At 36.2% G+C, this 19,523-nt stretch overlaps 3 protein-coding genes across 6 annotated transcripts; 2 read left to right on the forward strand and 1 right to left on the reverse strand.

Moving 5' to 3' along the window:
* The first annotated feature begins 1,021 nt into the window (after nucleotides 1-1,021).
* On the forward strand, nucleotides 1,022-7,049 carry LOC137717717 (uncharacterized). Of its 4 annotated transcripts, XM_088698800.1 has the most exons (13): nucleotides 1,069-1,207; nucleotides 1,551-1,591; nucleotides 1,666-1,726; nucleotides 1,821-1,933; nucleotides 2,461-2,619; nucleotides 2,940-3,161; nucleotides 3,510-3,982; nucleotides 4,086-4,196; nucleotides 4,273-4,760; nucleotides 5,308-5,476; nucleotides 6,108-6,347; nucleotides 6,434-6,568; nucleotides 6,677-7,049. In XM_088698800.1, the coding sequence occupies exons 4-13, from the start codon at nucleotides 1,825-1,827 to the stop codon at nucleotides 6,806-6,808; spliced, it is 2,238 nt and encodes a 745-aa protein (XP_088554926.1). In that variant the 5' UTR covers nucleotides 1,069-1,207; nucleotides 1,551-1,591; nucleotides 1,666-1,726; nucleotides 1,821-1,824; the 3' UTR covers nucleotides 6,809-7,049. The 4 variants fall into 4 exon arrangements, with proteins under 4 accessions (XP_088554928.1, XP_088554929.1, XP_088554927.1 ...); XM_088698803.1 differs by lacking the exon at nucleotides 1,666-1,726 and having other exon boundaries at nucleotides 1,038-1,207; nucleotides 1,551-1,601; XM_088698802.1 differs by lacking the exons at nucleotides 1,666-1,726; nucleotides 2,940-3,161 and having other exon boundaries at nucleotides 1,022-1,207; nucleotides 1,551-1,601.
* Nucleotides 7,050-10,972: 3,923 nt separating this feature from the next.
* On the forward strand, nucleotides 10,973-14,367 carry LOC137718309 (uncharacterized). The gene is made up of 4 exons (XM_068457831.2): nucleotides 10,973-11,196; nucleotides 12,368-13,417; nucleotides 13,865-13,901; nucleotides 14,162-14,367. The coding sequence occupies exons 2-3, from the start codon at nucleotides 12,525-12,527 to the stop codon at nucleotides 13,899-13,901; spliced, it is 930 nt and encodes a 309-aa protein (XP_068313932.2). The 5' UTR covers nucleotides 10,973-11,196; nucleotides 12,368-12,524; the 3' UTR covers nucleotides 14,162-14,367.
* Nucleotides 14,368-15,766: 1,399 nt separating this feature from the next.
* Nucleotides 15,767-18,878, reverse strand: LOC137717964 (cytoplasmic 60S subunit biogenesis factor REI1 homolog 2). Its single transcript, XM_068457486.2, has 5 exons — nucleotides 18,618-18,878; nucleotides 16,856-17,419; nucleotides 16,590-16,759; nucleotides 16,235-16,453; nucleotides 15,767-16,104 (listed from the first exon to the last, which is right to left on the reverse strand). Exons 1-5 carry the CDS (start codon nucleotides 18,720-18,722, stop codon nucleotides 15,945-15,947), a joined length of 1,218 nt encoding a protein of 405 aa, XP_068313587.2. The 5' UTR covers nucleotides 18,723-18,878; the 3' UTR covers nucleotides 15,767-15,944.
* Nucleotides 18,879-19,523: the final 645 nt, after the last annotated feature.

Below are 19,523 nucleotides of genomic sequence, written 5' to 3' on the forward strand. Positions count from 1 at the left end.
TAGGGATGAGAATATACATTTAAGGATCACACTCCTGGGTGATGTGGGATGTCACAATCCATCTCCCTTAGGGACCCGACGTCCTCGTCGGCACATTTCCGGCCAGGGATTGGCTGTAATACCAATTTGTCACATCCCGGCCCGGGTGGGATCACTTCCCGGACCCGCTCCACCACCGTAGCACGATATTGTCCGCTTTGGGGTTACCATTCCCTCACGGTTTTGTTTTTGAGAATTCATGAGCAACTTCCCAGTGGGTCATCCATCATGGGATTGCTCTAGCCCCCTTCTCGCTTAACTTCGGAGTTCCTACGGAACCCGAAGCCAATGAGCTCCCAAAAGGCCTCATGCTAGGTAGGTATGAGAATATACATTTAAGAATCACACCCCTGGGTGATGTGGGATGTCACATTCTATGTTTTTTACAGTTACACATTAAATTTTGATATGCGCTATCAAATTCTATGATGATTTATATAATGCCAAGTTGGGAGTAAAATGTGTAATTACTTCATGTTTAATTCTAAAACTAACGACAGAGCTAGTTGAAAAGTGATTGAAGATCGAGTTATCTTCCAGGGTTCTACTTGAGAATTTACTTGAGAATCCGGATTTGGCATTATTGCCGGAACCAACGGATGGATGAACCGAAGGGAGGAAAGCCACATGAAACATCTTTTAGAGAGAGAGAGAGGAAGGGTTAAGAAATTATGTATAATTATATCTCACCATGAGATAATTATTTAAACTACATACTAATGAAAATCTTTTTGTCAAACAAAAGAGAACGAAAAGATATTTTTATCTTGTATCACAACAAAAAAATGTTAAGAAAAGTAACGTAATTTTATAAAATAAAATTTGGTATTTATTTGTACGTCTTATTGATTTTATCATCTCTAATTAAAAAAAAAAAAAGTAAACAAAAAAACCAAAACAGAACTAAAACTAAACTAAACAATTTGGCACATACTTTATAAGTGGACATATACTAATTATATTAAAATACATGTAAGAATTGTAATATTTTTTATTTTTTTGTTTTAATCAGAAGGATAGTTGAGTTGGAGTTCAGCAAACCTCTTTTCTTTAGTTTCGTCCTAACTATCCTGTCGAGTATTAATCCACAGAAAGCGAAGAAGAAGAAGAAGAAAGGGGCAAAAGTACCATCTTCTCCCTTTGTTCCTCTTTACTTCTGCTGCACCAGGTATACCCTAATTCTCCTCTCCAAGTATTCCAATGCCTCCAATTTCAATGCGCGCCACCGCCACTGCGTTTTTATTCAGTTCTTCGAATTTCCGTCCTCGGATTTTACTTCTGCGTATGGTTCATTGAATTTTACTGAATTTCCCCCAAATTTTTCATTCGGCATAAATGTGTAATTAACAAGTTGTTCCAAACTTCCTTGGTTGCTGCGAAAGCTTTTGATTTCAATATGCTTATATTTTATTCTCAGTTGCTTGCTTCAAGTTTTCATTTTTCAGATTTGTTCCCTTTACAAAACAGAGCATTTGAATTTTGTAATAACAACTGATTGTTTTCGGGTTCAGGGTGATTGGATGCAGCTTCATATATACGGCAGAGAGACAGAGTAACTCATTGTACTGCTTGAATTCAAACTTGTACAATAGTTTTTGGCTTTGAATAAGCATTGTTGTGGTTTAGGTTAAGATCACATTGTTAAACCAACCCGTCTTAAGGGTTGCGGCGGTGTATGATCTTCTGGGTTTGTCACTGATTTTTTTAATTTTTAATTTTGTGGTTATTGGCTTTTTGTAAGTATGCAGTTTTGTTTTTAATTGAGCCATTTCTGTCCATAGGACCATGCCTCGTAAAGTAAACTATGGAATTGATTATGATGACGAGTATGATGCCTATGAAGATTATGATTATGGCTATGATGATGATGATGAGTCTGTAATAGAAAAGAATGGTTAGTTACCTTTTTACTTGAACTTCTCTTCCTTGGTAGTTTTCCGTTGCTCTTAGTTTGCTGCTCTTGATGCAATTTCCATTGGTAGACGACTATTTGAGAATGTATTCAAAATTTCAAATTAGTATGTCATTGACTAGAAAAGTGGGTGAGCAGATCAGTTTCACTCTGCATGGTAGTTTAGATGTTTTGAAAGTGATTTTCATTTGCTTCTTTACCTTTTTGGTACAATGTTTATTGGTTTGACAGATCTATTTTGTTGGTTTATTCTTAAAAAAAATGTGCAAAGATTTAATTCATTTTCATCTTGAAATATACTTTTGCAATCTAGAAGTAGACGATGTTGGTTTGTCCAATATTTGAGATTCCATATGATGACATACTACCTTGCAGTCTGAAAAATGCTAAGTTTTTCAAATGCCAGTCTCTGAAAAAATCCTTATTGATCACTTTACCTTGTTCTTCTACTAATTACAGCCATCACATATACATCTTGACTGTTATACCCACTGCTCAATTTGTTGCAGTAACAGTTGAAGCAGTTGAATCAAAACGGGAAACTGAAAGGCCTAAGGTCTGGCGTTGTTCCATTTGCACATATGATAATGAAGAGAGTATGTCTGCATGTGACATTTGTGGGGTTCTTCGCAACCCTTTGTCTAAAAGCAATAGTGATAATAAAACAGGTATTAAGTGTATCCTAGACCTTCATGAGCTAATCTGTGAGTTTCTTTTTTTTTTTTATTTCTTGCGAGTTTTGTGTGACAAGGACACTCCTTTGCCTAATCCCTACTCTCATTTTTCTGTGTTAAAAGATTCTGCATGTATTTGTTTGTTTGGGAAAGGATACTGTGCTTAATCTTATTTTTTTGTTTGACATCACCCTTTGGGTGGATCTCATCTTTTTCAAGAAACGGTTTCTATGTTAGCTTCCTTGTCACTGCCTTTTAAAAAACAAAATAAAAGTCTAGTTCATTGCCCTTTTTTAGAGATCTCTTTCATGCAGTTGAAGGCAGATACAAAGATTCTGGAGCATCCATAATGGCCAAGTCTATTTTTGCATCATTGCTGCACCAGAAGCCAAAACAGGCTGTACTATTTCATCAGCAGAAAGATGATTCTGTGATAGAAGAGGGCAATAACTTCCATAGGCTCTGGGATTTCAAGAGACCTATTCATGAATTCCATAAGACTTTTAATGTTCATAACAAACACCATATTGATATAGGTCTGCACTCTTTTTCCAAAAGATGATTTAGAGTAGAGTTAGAACATCACCATTTCTACAGTTGGGAGATACTTTTTAATCCAAGCATCTACCATCTGTTATTGCTTAAAGAACGCCATTATACATCTGGGTTTCCTTCAGACTCTTAATATTTTTCTTTGGTTGGTATTGGACTGAGAAGAAACCTGGTACTGTAACTGATTGCATGTAATGCTTTCCTAGGGCACTAATTGTCATTCCAATCATCTATTTTTCAGAAAACTACAAGCTCTATTGGTCAGTTTTTTCTAAATGTATTTTTTTATATATAAAATTCTTTGATGATTCTCTAATATGTTTTATTTGCAGCGGGTGTTATTGACTTAAAATCTTCAAAAGCTTCCCTGAATGTGGCTAAGAAGAGTAGTGCAGTCGTACAATCAAGTGCTGAATGGTCAGGTAGCTCATCTACAATGGCACAAACAAAGGAACACGATAGATTAGATGAGGAAAATGGGTTGGAGAATCAGACAGTTAGTTGTCACCACGGAAGTAGTGGCTCTATTACTGTACAAGAAAATGGTAAATTTTCGGACAGTTCATCTGCTTCGCAGCCAACAAGCAGATGTGACAGTGGGGTTCAGAGCACTACTTCTTCTGAAATTAGGGGCAAGCCACAGAGTGTTACCAGTGGCTTGAAAAACATGACTTTGGATGCTCAATCTGGATATTCTAATAATGGTAGTGTTAGAGAATCTCGTTCACAAGCGGACTATAAACCCGAGAAGTGGATGCTTCCTGACCAAGCTGTAGATACACTGACTCAACTGAATCTTGCAATAGTAAGCCCCACTAAATTATGGTCATATAATCCTACTCATTCTCCTCATCCTAGTGCCACTTGATAGGAAATGAAGCTAATTTTTATTTCACTTGTTATTGTAGGTTGGCCATGTTGATTCTGGAAAATCAACACTCTCAGGTAGGTTGCTTCACCTTTTGGGAAGGATATCTCGAAAAGAAATGCACAAATATGAGAAAGAGGCAAAGTTGCAGGTAATCTATTTGCAATTTTGTTTAGTACTTTTGAAACTTGAATCTCATGTTCAACTTGGGTACATGATTTAATCAGGGAAAGGGGTCTTTCGCATATGCTTGGGCATTGGATGAGAGTGCAGAAGAAAGGGAAAGAGGAATAACTATGACAGTGGCAGTTGCATATTTTGATTCCAGAAAATATCATGTTGTTGTGCTTGACTCTCCTGGCCATAAAGATTTTGTTCCAAACATGATATCTGGGGCAACACAAGCTGATGCTGCGATACTTCTCATAGATGCCTCAGTTGGTGCATTCGAAGCTGGTATGGATGGTGGCAAGGGACAGACAAGGGAGCATGCGCAACTTATTAGAAGTTTTGGTGTTGATCAAATTATAGTTGCTGTTAACAAGATGGATATTGTTGAGTACTCCAAGGATCGATTTGATTTGATCAAACAGACACTTGGAACATTTCTCCGTTCCTGTGGTTTCAGAGATTCTTTGGTGTCTTGGATACCATTGAGTGCCATGGAAAATCAGAATTTGGTAGCAGCTCCTTCTGATGTCCGTTTATCGTCTTGGTGAGTGTGCTTGCTTTTCCTCTTTAAAATCACTGCTGATGATGGATACAAGATGAAATGTTGTCTTTATTTGGAATGTAGGTGCGAACTCATTTTTATTTTATACACTAGAATTAGAATTTGGTGTATTAATTAATTAACTAAACTTTATTTATGAAGTTTTTGGTCTACTTGAGTTCATGTTACTTGCCCTCCTCCCTCATCTCCCTTCTCTCATTCTCCTGTTATCTCTCGAACTCCACCTCTCAAAGCAATACTTGTTCTGCATCAAATACTTTTTCACCCTCTTGTAGGATCTTCATTTTTTATTTATGAGAACTTTTCAGATCATTCAGAAGCCGCTAAGGAGAATAACGGGATAGTAACTTGTTCTATATGAGGTCGATGTTTCACTAGGGCCCCATGTAATGCAATCCAAAGTTTATGTTGATAGTAGCTCACCTTAAGAAGTAGACAATTGTAGCATTCTTAATGAAAACTTTTGAGAACTTTTCCATATTGCTCCTGATATTGTGAGTGAAAATAGTCTGAGGTAACCGAATTGCAGGTACCGTGGACCTTACCTGTTGGATGCAATTGATTCCCTCCAACCTCCTACAAGAGAGTTTTCAAAGCCATTGCTGATGCCTATATGTGATGTTATCAAATCTTCCTCACAAGGGCAGGTGTCTGCTTGTGGTAAATTGGAAGCGGGTGCTCTTCGAAGTGGATTTAAGGTATGTTGGAGCCTTGTGGATAGTAATAGAAGTTTTCATTAGTAATCTGACTAAGTCTGTCATTTCTCTTATGGATAGTTCATTGAATTGGTTAAAAATCATAGATATCTCCTCTGTTTGAGAATATTCACACACATGTACATACTCACATATAAGTACGCATATGCAAAAATGTTCTTTTATCAAACTGGTCTTCAATCCAAACCATTGATCAGTTCATTGATTGTTTGAAACTTTCATGCGTGGTCTATATTAATAGTCTGAAAAGTGAGATTGCCATACAACATTGACGCATGAACACATGGTTGAAGTTAAGGAAAATCTTGATGTAGTTCAAGATTAAGTGATACATTCACGCAATTGGATTGCATTGGAATTTTTTTGTACTTATATACCACAGTTTATTGCTCGTTGGGTTTGGTGGGCATGAGCTGTTGAATTGGCTGTCTCTTGTCTCTTTTAATGTTACTTGGAAAACGTTGTGCATATGATTAGATGACAGGCTCTTGCATATTCTAATGCAAGTAATCAATTTAAATAAATTCAAGTACATATAAAGCCAAAGGTTCCTTTGTTTTACCACTCCTGTATCTTTCCTTATACCAATAGCCATAATCGGTGAATTGTGTAGGTTCTGGTGATGCCTTCAGGAGAATCAGGGACTGTACGTGCGTTAGAACGTGACTCTCAGGCTTGTGCAATTGCAAGAGCTGGAGACAATGTGGCTGTTACTCTGCAAGGCATTGATGGAGGTCGTGTGATGGCAGGAGGTGTGCTCTGTCACCCTAGTTTTCCAGTTGCAGTTGCAAAACATTTGGAACTAAAGGTGCTTGTTTTGGATGTTACAACCCCGATTTTAATTGGCTCTCAGGTGTGTATTTCATTTACATGAAAAATTTACTTTTCTTTTTGTGCCACTGTTTTATGGAAATCAAATATAATGTCTGGAATGAGCAGTTGGAATTCCACATACACCACGCGAAGGAGGCTGCGAGAGTTGTAAAAATATCATCATTGCTTGATCCAAAGACTGGCAAAGTGACAAGAAAAGCTCCTCGCTGTCTTACTGCAAAGCAGAGTGCAGTCGTAGAGGTGAATAAAATCAAAACCATTGCTTCTGTTTCACTTTACAGGTTACTTGCATTGTACTTATGGTACTGACAGTAACATTATTCCGATCCTTTCCTGCCCTCATTTCAGGTAATTCTTCACGCGCCAGTTTGTGTGGAAGAGTTTTCTAATTCTAGAGCTCTGGGGAGGGCATTTTTAAGGGCATTAGGAAGCACTATTGCCGTCGGCGTTGTTACCCGGATTATAGAGGAGCAGAAGTAGTTTGTGCACAGGTATGGTTGTGCTACGAGAATTGGATCGATTGGCCATACAGTCATACCGACCCGCAATGGGGTTCCAGGGATTAGGTCAGTTTTTGGTAGCGGTGGATAATTTTGGGGTTTGATAGGAATTGGGGTTTGGTTGTTGTATGTGCATTAAGCAGGCTCGGCTCATAAACTTCATATTCCTATTGGTAATTTTCAAAATTTATTGGTTCTTTCAAAGAATTACGTTCTTTTAACTGCGTTTACCCCTGCATCCGAGGTCATTTCAAATCCTCCAATCCTACCATAATTTTTCTTAACTGCATACATAGAGTACTTGGAGGATTGGTTTCTGCATTTTGGCCTAATTGTTGCTCCTGAATAAAAAGTGAGTATTGGTCCTTAAATTTGTCACGGGTGGAGCCTATGGTTCTTTCGGATGTGTCTTGTTAGAACTTTCGATCTTCATTTGATCTTTAAAACGTTTTATTTTGGATGAAAACTTTAACGAAGTTAGCTAAATGAACAATTTTTCACCTCGTGACAAATCTTCTTTGATCAGTGCTCTCGAATTTTTAATCTGACGATCAAAGTTCCAATTAAACTAAAATTCAAGGGCAGATGCTTTAAATTTTCTCTAACTATTTTTGTTTTTCTTAAACTAGAAAATTCTCACTAGTCACGCTATCATCAAATGAAAATTTCAAATACGCAATTATATACAGACAATTTCTGTTTAGGAGAATCCAAATCACACGCAAATTAATTATTAATGTCGATTGAACATTTTGATTTAATTAATTATCAAAGTTCTTTATATACATTTTGCTTGCACGAGATGAAATTCATCTGATGTCATATTAAATAAAAATAAAAATAAATAATTGAGCAAAATTAAATTAAATTAATGAAAACGACATGATTTCTTCTTTCACATTCCTTCTTTTAAATTAAATTAAATTAAAATATTAGGTATTGGAATCAGCTACTTGTCGTATTAATTGTATAATCTTCAATTAAACAATGGGACTAAAATCATGAGAATCATTATCAGTTAACACTTGCACGTCTACGTCCCCTAAAGGTAGATATTTATGTATTTAAACACTAAAAGGCCTCTACATGATATGCATTCTTTATTTTGAGATTGTTGGGATATGAACAATTCTCACACAATGACTCAACCGTTGAGAGACTTGACATGAGTACATCATCATTGTTACTGAACTTTGATTTATAGAAGTCGTTTAATTCGATGACATTTGTTCGCTTTTACGATGTCTATGCTTTGATACAACATTAGGTGAATAGAAGTTTACACATGTTGTGTGACTTGCATCTCATTGACATATAATGTCACGATAACTGTTGACTCTCGTTATGAAACTCTTTCACGCATGGTCGGCCCAAAGATTTTTGAGGTCTGAGATGATACCAAAAAATGTGCCCTAACTTCATATAAGAAAATTATTTATTTTCACACGTAAGACATTGATAAAATTATACTTAGAAAAATAGTTCAAACTCAATAATTTAGAAACACAGAAAGACTAATTTATTTTGTATCCAAAGAATGAAACCAAAAATCTCCAATCTTACATGTAGATAGATAATGAGTTTTGTTTTCCATCTGAACTATTAAAATGTTTTTGTATAAATCGTGAGGTGTTTTTCTTATTTACTAACCTTGTCAATATGAGACTCAAAAAATAATGATGTTTTCGAGTCTTTAATTAATATGTATAAGTAATGAATGGTACTAAATTTAACCTTTTGATGGCACGTCATATGATTTGCAAATTTGCTTTAAAATTTTGGTCTACGTATTACTCTTTGTAGAAGATTAGACTTGAATTCAAACGAATATGTAAAAATAACAACCCACATAGCTACTAGCTAGTAACTTAAAATAAATTAACAACCAAACAAATATTCGTAAAAATTGAAAAGAATAAACACGCATATAGCATTTCGAACTTAGAAAATCTTGATAATTTTAAACAACAAAAACCATTGCTTCTAATTAAACTTCTTGATCATTTAACCAAATTTTATAAATTTATACTCTTATGAAAAGAAATTTGTAAAAATTGGAAAGTAAATAAGCACATATAGTGTTGTGAACCCAAGACCTCTTCATTATTTTAAAATGACAAAACCACCGCTTCTACTTATATTTCTTAGTCATTAAACCAAATTTTATAAATTTATATTCTTATGAAAACATATATAAATATACCGCCCTAATAATTTTGGTGCCCCAAATTTTTTTAGGCCCCTAACAGTCACTCTGCCCACACTGGACTTAGGCCGACCCTACTTTCACGTGTCCTACACTATGCACTTAAATTTGATTTTCCTTTTCCACAATTTAGTCTATATAATACCGCTCGGCTTAAAAATAAAAACAAAAACAAAAAAATTATATCCTCCATCTTGTTCACGATTTTTTGGTGTTTATTAGGAAATTGACATTTTAAACATTTTAGTCCCCTTTTTTTACACCAAAAAAAGAGTCAAAAGAAGGACAAACAAAACAATAGCTTTTGACTTAAAATAAGTGCGAGGAGGCTTGCCTTTCCGGGCATGGAATGCAATGGAAATAGTGAACCGAACCGGGTTCAGTTACCGGTTACCTTACCGCTCACCAAAGTGGGCACAACTCCCTCGCCTCACAAATCACAGTCACATTCTTCACATGCCAACTTTTTGCAATTCAATCCATGTTTTTCGTTTTTTGTTAACTTCACTTGATGGTTGATCAACCATAACATAATTTTAAAAAGAAAAAGAAAAACGACACAAATTCGCTTTGAATTTTAAATTTGTATATAAAAAAGAGAAAACAAGACTTGTTATAAACCACTCAGGACTATAGTTTGGTAATATTTTTCTTCATTTGTAAGTGAAATATTTTATATTCGAATATCGTGAATAACGAATTCCATACCAAATTAAGTTGTCCGTTATGTGGCTAGCTCGAACTCCTCTTTCCTTTAATATAAAATATATCGGTGTACGCAAAAAAAAAAAAAAAAAAAAAGAGACTGATTATAAATTGCCCTAAAGAAGAACAATCATATTTTACTAATAATGACGTGGATCGAAAACAATCGCGCAAGTCTCCCCTAATTTGAAATTGTGATTGATCGTTTAACTGTCTTAGTGTTTTTTCCACAAGAAAATAACAAATTGTCCAATTAAACAAGAAAATATTTCCAAATGCATATGGAATATACACGTGTAAATACGTGTCAAATCCAAAAATTTCGTTTTCAAACATAGTAACTAATTGAAGGAAAGACAAAATTCCAGGCCAATGGCCTACATAGCCGATCGGGGGGTATAACTTAAAACACAAGAATCGTGCTCAATTAAGCAACGCTATGTCACTCTCACTAAGAACTTAAGAAGCTTGGTCAAAGCAGGAGGCCATAACAGTCATTTTACTCTAAAAGTTCTAAGTGTAATTTATCTTTTATATATATATATATATATATATATATATATCGAATTTTTATTTTTTCTCAAAAAATAGAAATTAGTTGTAGAGTCCACATCATATCGAATTTTAACAATTCGAACCATTTATTTTTTAAGTTGCATCTTATAGATCATCCTTGCAAATTATTAGCTAAACAGGAAATATTTGAGGTATCTAATTGGGTTTAAAGAAATTAACGAACACTTTGTTCTCAAATAAACATTAAAACTTTATCGTGATAATTAAATAGGCAAATAGTATTGGATTGAGTTGAATTTTTGTAAAAGATGATCTATGAATCGAGACTTACAAAATAAACAGTTCAGATTGTTGAAGTTCGATATAAAGTGGAATCACATGAGTCTCGTTTTCTTATTCCTCAATTTTTTCGGTGACAAAAAATTTATGATCACTTATACTTAAATTTGATATCAGCAGTAAGATATAAACATTAAAAACATGTTCACTCCACCTTTCATATCAATTTAACAATAAGTGACCATCCACTTAGTATTACGGTTTAATGATATTTATTTTCACTCGTAAGTGAGAGGTATTTAAGTTCGATTCTCGTCAAATATGAATTTGAACTACATTATTGCTAACCTATTATGAAACTAAGTCCACCATTAGATCTATAGTTTGTAAAAAAAGAAAATTTGAAGATAAAAAGAGAGACCATTCAACCTACTCCTCACAAAACTGACTTCCCCAAACCCGAATCGCGCACACACAAAACATAAACAAAAGAGGGAGACCAAGAAAGAATACTCTCTACATAAAACCTCAAGCCTTTCTACAAAAATCAAATAAAATAAAATTTCTTTCATTTTTAAGCCCCTCCCTGTCTCCTCCTCTTTGGCCTCAATCTCCACTTCGAGTTCTCCCCCATTTTTCAATCGAAGATTCTCATATATTAGGTGAGACCCAGGTTCCCAGTTCTCTCTCTCAATTTCTTTTGGGTTTCTTTTTTCCCTTTCTGATTGATGCTTTGGTTGTGAATCATGGATTGATTTATTGGTTTTTGTTGATTTTCTGGATACTCATTAGAGTAAAGTTTTCATCTTTTAACTTTTCACCGATGATTTTGCTGCCTTGGGTCGTTTTGTTGGATCATTTCTCAGTTCACTGAATAACCCATGTTTTGGTTTGATCAGTTTTTGTGATTAGTTATTGATTCTGATTCATATTTTCTCAGAAAAACTGTGATTCTTTGTTGTTTATGCTTGCTGGGTTAATCAATTTGTTTAATTTGAAAGATTTGCGATTGATTAATTTGTTTTAATATTTATTTTTTCAGCTTAATTGATGTTTTCAAATTGATATAATTACTTGGGTTTGCTTGTTCTAGTGTATAAAGATAATGTGTTGTTGAATTTGATGGGATAGTATATTATTGGTTAAGTAGGCTGAAGAAACTGCTTGTTGAAATTGATTTTCCTGTGATGGCTGTTTGCTTCTGTTGACTTTTCTTATCGGTTGTTCTAATCAACATTCAACCTGGAGATTGGTGACAAGCATACAACATAATTTATTGGGTACTGAAACCAACTCAGAAGAAGGAAACAAAACGAATTGAGATTATATATGTATTGTGTTCTATGTTGATTGGTTACTCTGCTTAGCTAAATCCATACAGTTGACCTGGCTTCTTTCGGTTCGGAAGAAAAAATGTCTTACTGAACATGCTTTAATTTTCCTGGTCATCATGCTGCACATTTAGATCATAAAAAAGGGGTAATATGCTAATTTAACAGAAGTTCTGTGATGGTTTGTGCTAGTTTCGGTACCTTGTTTCAAAAAGCAGTGTTATTTGGCTCATCGCAACTCATCTTTGTTAGAATAATGTCTACAAAAACCTATCCTTCTCGCAACCCTCCCCCCGTCTCTTTTGTTCAATATATATCATTTACAGGGTTCCTCTAATATGCTTTAATAGCTATAGTCATTGGTAATATTGTTTTTAAGTCTAGGTTACTGAAGTTTTTTTTTCCGAAGAGTATAGAATATGGTGAACAATTTTGCATTGCTTCATCTCCTAGCTTTTCTGTACACTATTCATCATACTTACTGTGATCATTTGCTATGCAGAGTCTCATGTAGGATGCTATCATATTTGATCAGTGGCTATTAACCTGGAAGATTGGTTTACCTATGCTCAGAGTTTCTATTGTTAAAGTGGTAATTCTGATCTGATTGTACGGTGCATGCCATGTGCTTGTGTTAATTCTAAGTAATATACCCCACCATGGCCTTTGAAGCTTCTAATCAAAGAGAGCTTCAACCCAGTTCATTCAGTTTGGATGATATTGAGTTAAATATAAACTGGGAAGATGTAACTTGTCCTATATGTTTGGATTTCCCCCACAATGGTGTACTCCTTCAGTGCTCATCTTATGAGAAAGGGTGCTGTCCTTTTGTTTGTGACACAAACCACCTACACTCCAATTGTTTAGACCGCTTCAAGAGTGCATATGGTATGTCATCTCCTACAAAATCTGTTGTGAGTTCTGCAGAAAATACTGAGCCAAAGGCATCAGAAGACGATTGCAAGCCTACTTGTCCCTTGTGTAGGGGGGAAGTTACTGGGTGGGTTGTTGTTGACAAGGCTCGTGTACATCTGGATGTGAAAAAGCGTTTTTGTGAGGAGCATCATTGTAAATTTATGGGTTCGTATTTGGAATTACAAAAACATGCTCAGCTGGAGCACCCTCATTCTCGTCCTTCAAAGATTGATCCTGCTCGGCTGCTTGATTGGGAAAATTTCCAGCAGTCCTCTGAGATCATAGATGTTTTGAGCACTATACATTCAGAAGTCCCTCGCGGGGTGGTTTTAGGAGATTATGTGATTGAATATGGTGACGATGAGACTGGAGATGAGTTTGAGGACTTCCATGGGGATGAACGCAACTGGTGGACCTCCTGCATCTTATATCAGGTTTTTGATAACTTGAGGAATTCTAGAAACAGAAGAAGGTCAAGAGTTGCTGACACAAGAAGAGGAAATCGCCGAGCAAGTTATGATAATTCAAATTCTGATGAAGGTTCTGTGACATCTGTTGAATTCCCTGAGTATAATGAGACCGATGATGAATTTATGGGTACAAGTGGCTCCTCCAGAGGTGGCTCTAGTCATCGCAGGTCTGCAATGTTCCTTATTCAATTTTTGTGTGGGATTTCTTTAGATTTTAACTTCATTGATTCATAGAATGGTATCTTTCTGTTACGAGTGTGTTTGTACATCATTTGTTTTTTAAAATAAAAATGGAATCCGTAACTCATCCTGTTATGCTTTGTATCCTTGAACAATCAACATTCTTGCATGGATAGGAAGTCATGACTATTACGCTACTGCAAGAAATCTAGTGCACCATCTTACTGAAATTCCCTTAAAAAAATGCACCATTTGATTCATTTTCTTGTTGGACTGATTGTGCCAGTAGAGGAATCTCTTTAAGTGGGGCTTGGAGAGCTCAGTACTGGCACATGAGCATTACGGCTCTTGTTTAACTTTCGTAAAAGATTGTAGAATTCATTTGTTTCTTGTCTCTACCTAACATTTATGCACGTTTCCTCTTTTATTTGCAGTTATCGTAGACGTCGTTCTCGCTTCTATGACAATTAGGTATGCTCTATTCATTGATCACCTGCATACACATTCGTTCATTCTTAAGTTTCCATTGAATAGAAAGTTCTTTAATAAATTAATCTGGGCCTTAATAACTATATATTCTAATATAAAAAAAAATAAAAAAAAAAGACGGGACTCATTTTCTACGCGGCGTTAGGTTTTGTAGCCCTCTCAAGTTCTCGTATTTCATACATTAAGCCGAACTTACAGTACGTCTATTGATTTCATACGACGTGTATTATATCCTTTGGCAGGGCTCAAGTAGAATAGAAGAAGTGAAGGAAAGAAAGAAGGAGATCCATCGGAAGACGCCAAAGTGGAAAGGCACTGGGATGCTTGCTGTGGATCTCATCTTCTTCAGTGGTTTTCACATGTAAAAGAAGCTTACATCTGGATTGTAAATTGCTGAAATTTGATATGAACTTATGAGATGTGCTAATTGGTCATTTTACATGACAAATCCATTGCCTCCTTTGTTACTTAAATGTTTTAGCCTTAATTTGCTTCAAATCTTATAAATTTCTCAAAATTCGGGTCAAGCATGAGATTAGCATGGTTTCTTCTAGTTAAAGTTTGCTGTATATGCACATTCCGAAAATAACCTTTATCCTTCTGCAACCAAATGCTGAAAGTGATCATTCATGCTAATTGCCCATTACTATTTCCGTTGTTTCTTTTTATATATATTCCTTTCTCTCCTCCTCCTTTGTGTCTATGTCTGAAAGGAAGAGCATCTCTCGTTAAAGCATATCCAGTTCTAATCCAAAAAAAATAAAAATTCCATCTTTGCATGGCATTTCTTAAGACATTTGTTGGTGTTAATTGTGTAATAATTATGCAGTTAGCGTCTGGAATCGACATCCATTCTTAAGAGGAAGCGCGTTGAGAAAATCTCATTTCAATTTTTTGTCTTGAATTGGCAACCTATCAAAATGTTGCATTAACGCACAACGTGCAACAGTCCTTGCTCGAGAGTATTTTTGCTTATCGCTATAACTATGGTGTATGCTTACTATACATCTAATTATCTACAATGTGTTTTTTTACCTAATTATTTTTAACTTTCACATTAAAAGTTACTTTTTCAATTTTGAAAAATATTAATCAAGGTTATGCGAAATGATACATGACAGATGATTAGGTATATGATGAGCATTTATGGTGTTCAAGCAAAAATGCCCGTCCTGCACTCCTAAGGTACTCATTTTGACGACATGTGAGGACCAAATGCATATTAGTCACAAGATTATATTAGTTTATAGGTCTAAAAGCTTAAAAAAACTTGACAACTTAGACCTGGTTTGGTACTGAGGTGATTCTGAAAAAAGCTGCTATCAAAAAAAGCTGGGAGCTGTTTTTGTGTTTGGTAAACACTTAGCTTCAGTTTTTTTTCACAGTTTTGGATGAAAAAAAGCCAAAAACAAGAAGCTGCAAAACCCAGCTTTGAAAAACTGGCTTTTTTTCACATCTGTTTTACATAAAAGTTTACCACACACTCTAATACTGTTTTTTTTTTTTTTTCAAAAGCACTTTTACAAAAAAGTTTACCAAACACTCTGCTGCTTTATTTCACAACTGCTTATTCTCACAGCACAGCAGAAACAGTTTTTTTTCAAAGTACAGCAATACCAAACCAGCCCTTAATAAAGCCAAACCATCTTAAAATACATAAACCACTAGAAAACTCATATCTTGTTTTGCTTTATTAAGTTGTCAAATATTTTAAGCATATGAATCTATACTAATATAATTTCGTGGCTAATATGCATTTTGATCAAACCCCGACGCCGCGGGCCTTTTCCCTCTGAAAGCCGGCGAAAAAAGTGATTACTTGTATTGCATGATGGTAAAAATTGTAGTTCATACAAACGAAATACTGCCACTTGCTATTTATGCTCAAACTGGTTTTAAAATACAAAAGATACAACTTAAAAGATGTTTACTGGTAGAAAAACTCTCAGAAAAATAGAAAAATACATCAAAAACTTCAGGCTCTCAACACTCATCATTCAGCTCCAGATATCGCAGGTGTTGAGACTAATATGTGCAATTCTTGGGCAGGTTCCGGATGACGTTGCTTTTCATTCCCATCTTACTCCGCATAGCCTCCACTCCGGACCTTCTCATTTCCTTCAGTACCTTCATCCTGACCATTCGTTCTTTTGACTGCACCGTTGCCAATCCCATGCTTCGGTACCTGAAAATTAGAACACAACTTATGTTATCAAATGATTTGTTCTAACCTAGCGTTTAGGGTTTATGCTGAATATGGGGGAATTATTTTGTCAAAACCAGAGCAGACTCAGCATATGGGATTAGAAACCCACCTTGAGGCTAATGCAGCTGTAATGGCGACACCATTAGCAGGTGATGGACGCAGCTTCTGGCGATAATAGCGCAAATATTCCCTGGAACCAAGTGTTTTGGATGATATACCATCATCAGATCTTCTAGTAATAATGAGCTCAGAGCCACCACTCCCAAGTTCTACGCTGTTAGCCATATCACCGGATACTACGAGTTGTTTGCCAGCCTCATCCACATAACTAAAAACCAAGACAGAAGCAATTCAGCCAAGATATACCAACATATATAAAGAAGGGAAGGAATACTTGGAACACTTTGACATAATTAAACAGCCATCAATAGAATTAAATAAATTGGATAGGAAAGGACAAAAACCTGCTGCTATAATCATAGAACTCTTCCAACTCAGCTTCTTCTTCATCGTCACCATCACCGTAGTGTACCTTGCAGTGGCTTTTTGCCACCATATGCTTCCTAACTGCTTCCAAACTATTAAAAGGATGGCGACTATCATTGCAGTACAGACACATGAAATCCCTTTTAACCTGAAAAGTAAGGACATGAAGAGTCATCCAATTTATGAGGAGAAATCCAAAACGGGAACAAGTTTCTACAGGAGAAGAATGTACACATTTCAGTACCTTGAGACCAAGATAAGTAAGGAGGCCTTTTGGATCCTTTAAATACGCGATATCAGGAATGAAGAATCCATGTTGTTTGTGCATGTGAACCATGCAGCTCTCTATGGTGTCGTGATCATGATCGCACATAAAGCAACAAGTTGGATCCAACTCCTCAAAGTCGTCATCTTCATCCATATCCTCTTCAGATGCATGCTCATCCACATTCATATCAGTCAAAGATTTTGCCAAGTCTTCGTCAGGATCAAACTCCACCCACTCATCTTCACTTTCATCAGTTTCCTCATCATTTGCCTCTCTTTTCGGGGGAGCTTTGTTAACAACACGACTCGGAAGTGGCCTAATTATTGGCTTCTCGTCCTGTTCACTGGCCCCTTGAGAGGCCCGCAGAATGTGACTTCGTGACTTGAGGTGCTCAGCATGAGCCTTAGAACTTCTATACCCTTTGCCACAAAGACCACAACTGTAGAGCATTGGGGTTTCACTCAAACTGTTTTTCTCCTGAGCAAGTGCAGCTTGTCTCGCTATAAATAACGCTTCTGTCACTCCAGGAACCCCAGCCACCTGATTGTTTTCAAGAAAATTTCATAATTTATTAAAATTCATCAAAACACGTCTGTCACTGAATAAGCCGGTAAACTGTAAACTACAAAGGAACGATAGCACGCCACAACATATCAAACGAAAGCATTTCGTCAAACGAGCATTAACAAGACAACATAATGCATGGCCAATTAAAAAATAACTCAATAGAAACTCAAAATACATGAATATTGCTACAAGCTTAGTGGAAAGAACCGAGGCCAAGAAATGATTAATTATGCAGAATCTACCGTCCTCTGGTAGACATACGAGACTCAAAATCTCGTGCTAAAGAGCCTGGAGGTTCGAGTCCTCTTCAGTTTAAGTAGTTGAATGGGAGGATCACTATGACTATAGCCCTTGGTAAATTTACCAAAGATGAAAATGATTTATTTGATATTATGGATAACTGGTTAGGCATCCTCCGGATAATTCAAATCGAAGCAATTGGATGTCCGACTTGGGGCAATTGTCACTGCTTATGGACCTGAACCTGGGTGATCTAAAAACACGAAAATTTTTTAACCAAAATTATAATTAATACGACTAATCGCATTAGTTTTAGCCCCTTTGTTGACCATAATTCATGAACCCAGTTACCATAGAGAACATATATGAATAGCTTTATGTGCAGAATTTATAGCCGGACAATTAAAGAATAGAGTTTCATTTAGCAAAGCAATGAAAAAAGCTATTGAATTAACTGAACAGGCAGGTACAAAAGGGATTCAAGTACAAATTGCAGGGCGTATCGACGGAAAAGAAATTGCACGTGTTGAATGGATCCGAGAAGGTAGAGTTCCTCTACAAACCATTCGAGCCAAAATTGATTATTGTTCCTATGCAGTTCGAACAATCTATGGGGAAATAGTGAAAATTTAAAGACAGGCAGCTCAGTTTCATCAGAAAACCAAACAAACATCCAAAAAGCATCAGCAGGACTAAAATTTAATCAGCAATCAAAGTATTCAAACATCTGTTTGGAATCAAAGCCAAACAAACAAAAAAACATGAACTTTATATTCATCCCAGAAGAATGGAATTCGTTTTCTTATCCAGCGTTTGGGAAATTCCAATCTTTCGATTTTCCCACATCAAAAAAGCAATAAATCGAATGAAAAAACATCAAAGCAAAACCCTAGAAATAAAATTGTCAGGTGAGGAGAAAAAGATCGGGGACCTTGCGCTTGAGATTGTAGCGGTGCCATTCGGACTTGTAATGGAGCTTCTGCTCCGAGTCGTCCAGAAACTCCTTGTTGCAAGAGTTGCATGTTAGCCCTGACATTCTCTCTCTCTCTCTCAGTGGTTTGCGATACAACGGAGGAGGAAGGAGGCGGCGGGTGGGTTTTATGGGGTCAAAGAAAAACGTGCGACGGCTCGCAGTCGGTGACAATTGAAACGGTGTATGAAAGAGGAGCGTCGTCCACCAGGTGTTTGATGGCGCAAGCACAAGCCTCAGCATCAGGAAAGCTTTTCCCAATCCTCATGGGCCTGAGTTTTGGTCCATTGGTCATATTTGGGCTCATGTGTTTGATGCCCAATACCTTAAACCCAATAAATATTCGTTTTCCTCTTTACATATATGGAGATTAAATATTCAAACTTGAGATATTGTTCAATATTGAAATGGAAATGTCACTGTGCTAATGTGTAAAATCCCACATCATCTGGGGAAGAGGAGGTGATGTGCCTTATATATAAATGCCCACCTCCCTATAGTAAGACGCATTTTGGGTGGAAACCCAAGAATAAATTCGTGAAGGCATGGCTCAAAACGAAAAATATCTTACTGTACGAACTGGGATGTGACATAATGACTAGTTTGTAACTGAAATGTCTAAAAAAGGAGAAAAATGAAAAACATACGACAACCACTAGCAGCCCGACACCGTAAAGCAGAACCCTTAGTTGCACCCTAATTTCGCCTCACAGCTTCCTTTCTCTCTCTTGTCTTCCTCTCTGGTATACTCCTTTCTCCCTCTCTCACTTATCTATTTTTTTAATCTTTTGTGTAAATTTTTCATTCTGGAAAAAATTTGGATGTCCTTAACCTGAAAGTTTTGTTTGCTAAGTAGGAGATGGATCA

The sequence above is a fragment of the Pyrus communis genome, chromosome 8 (genome assembly GCF_041283825.1).
Source record: "Pyrus communis isolate YQ-2024b chromosome 8, ASM4128382v1, whole genome shotgun sequence".
NCBI lineage: Eukaryota > Viridiplantae > Streptophyta > Magnoliopsida > Rosales > Rosaceae > Pyrus > Pyrus communis.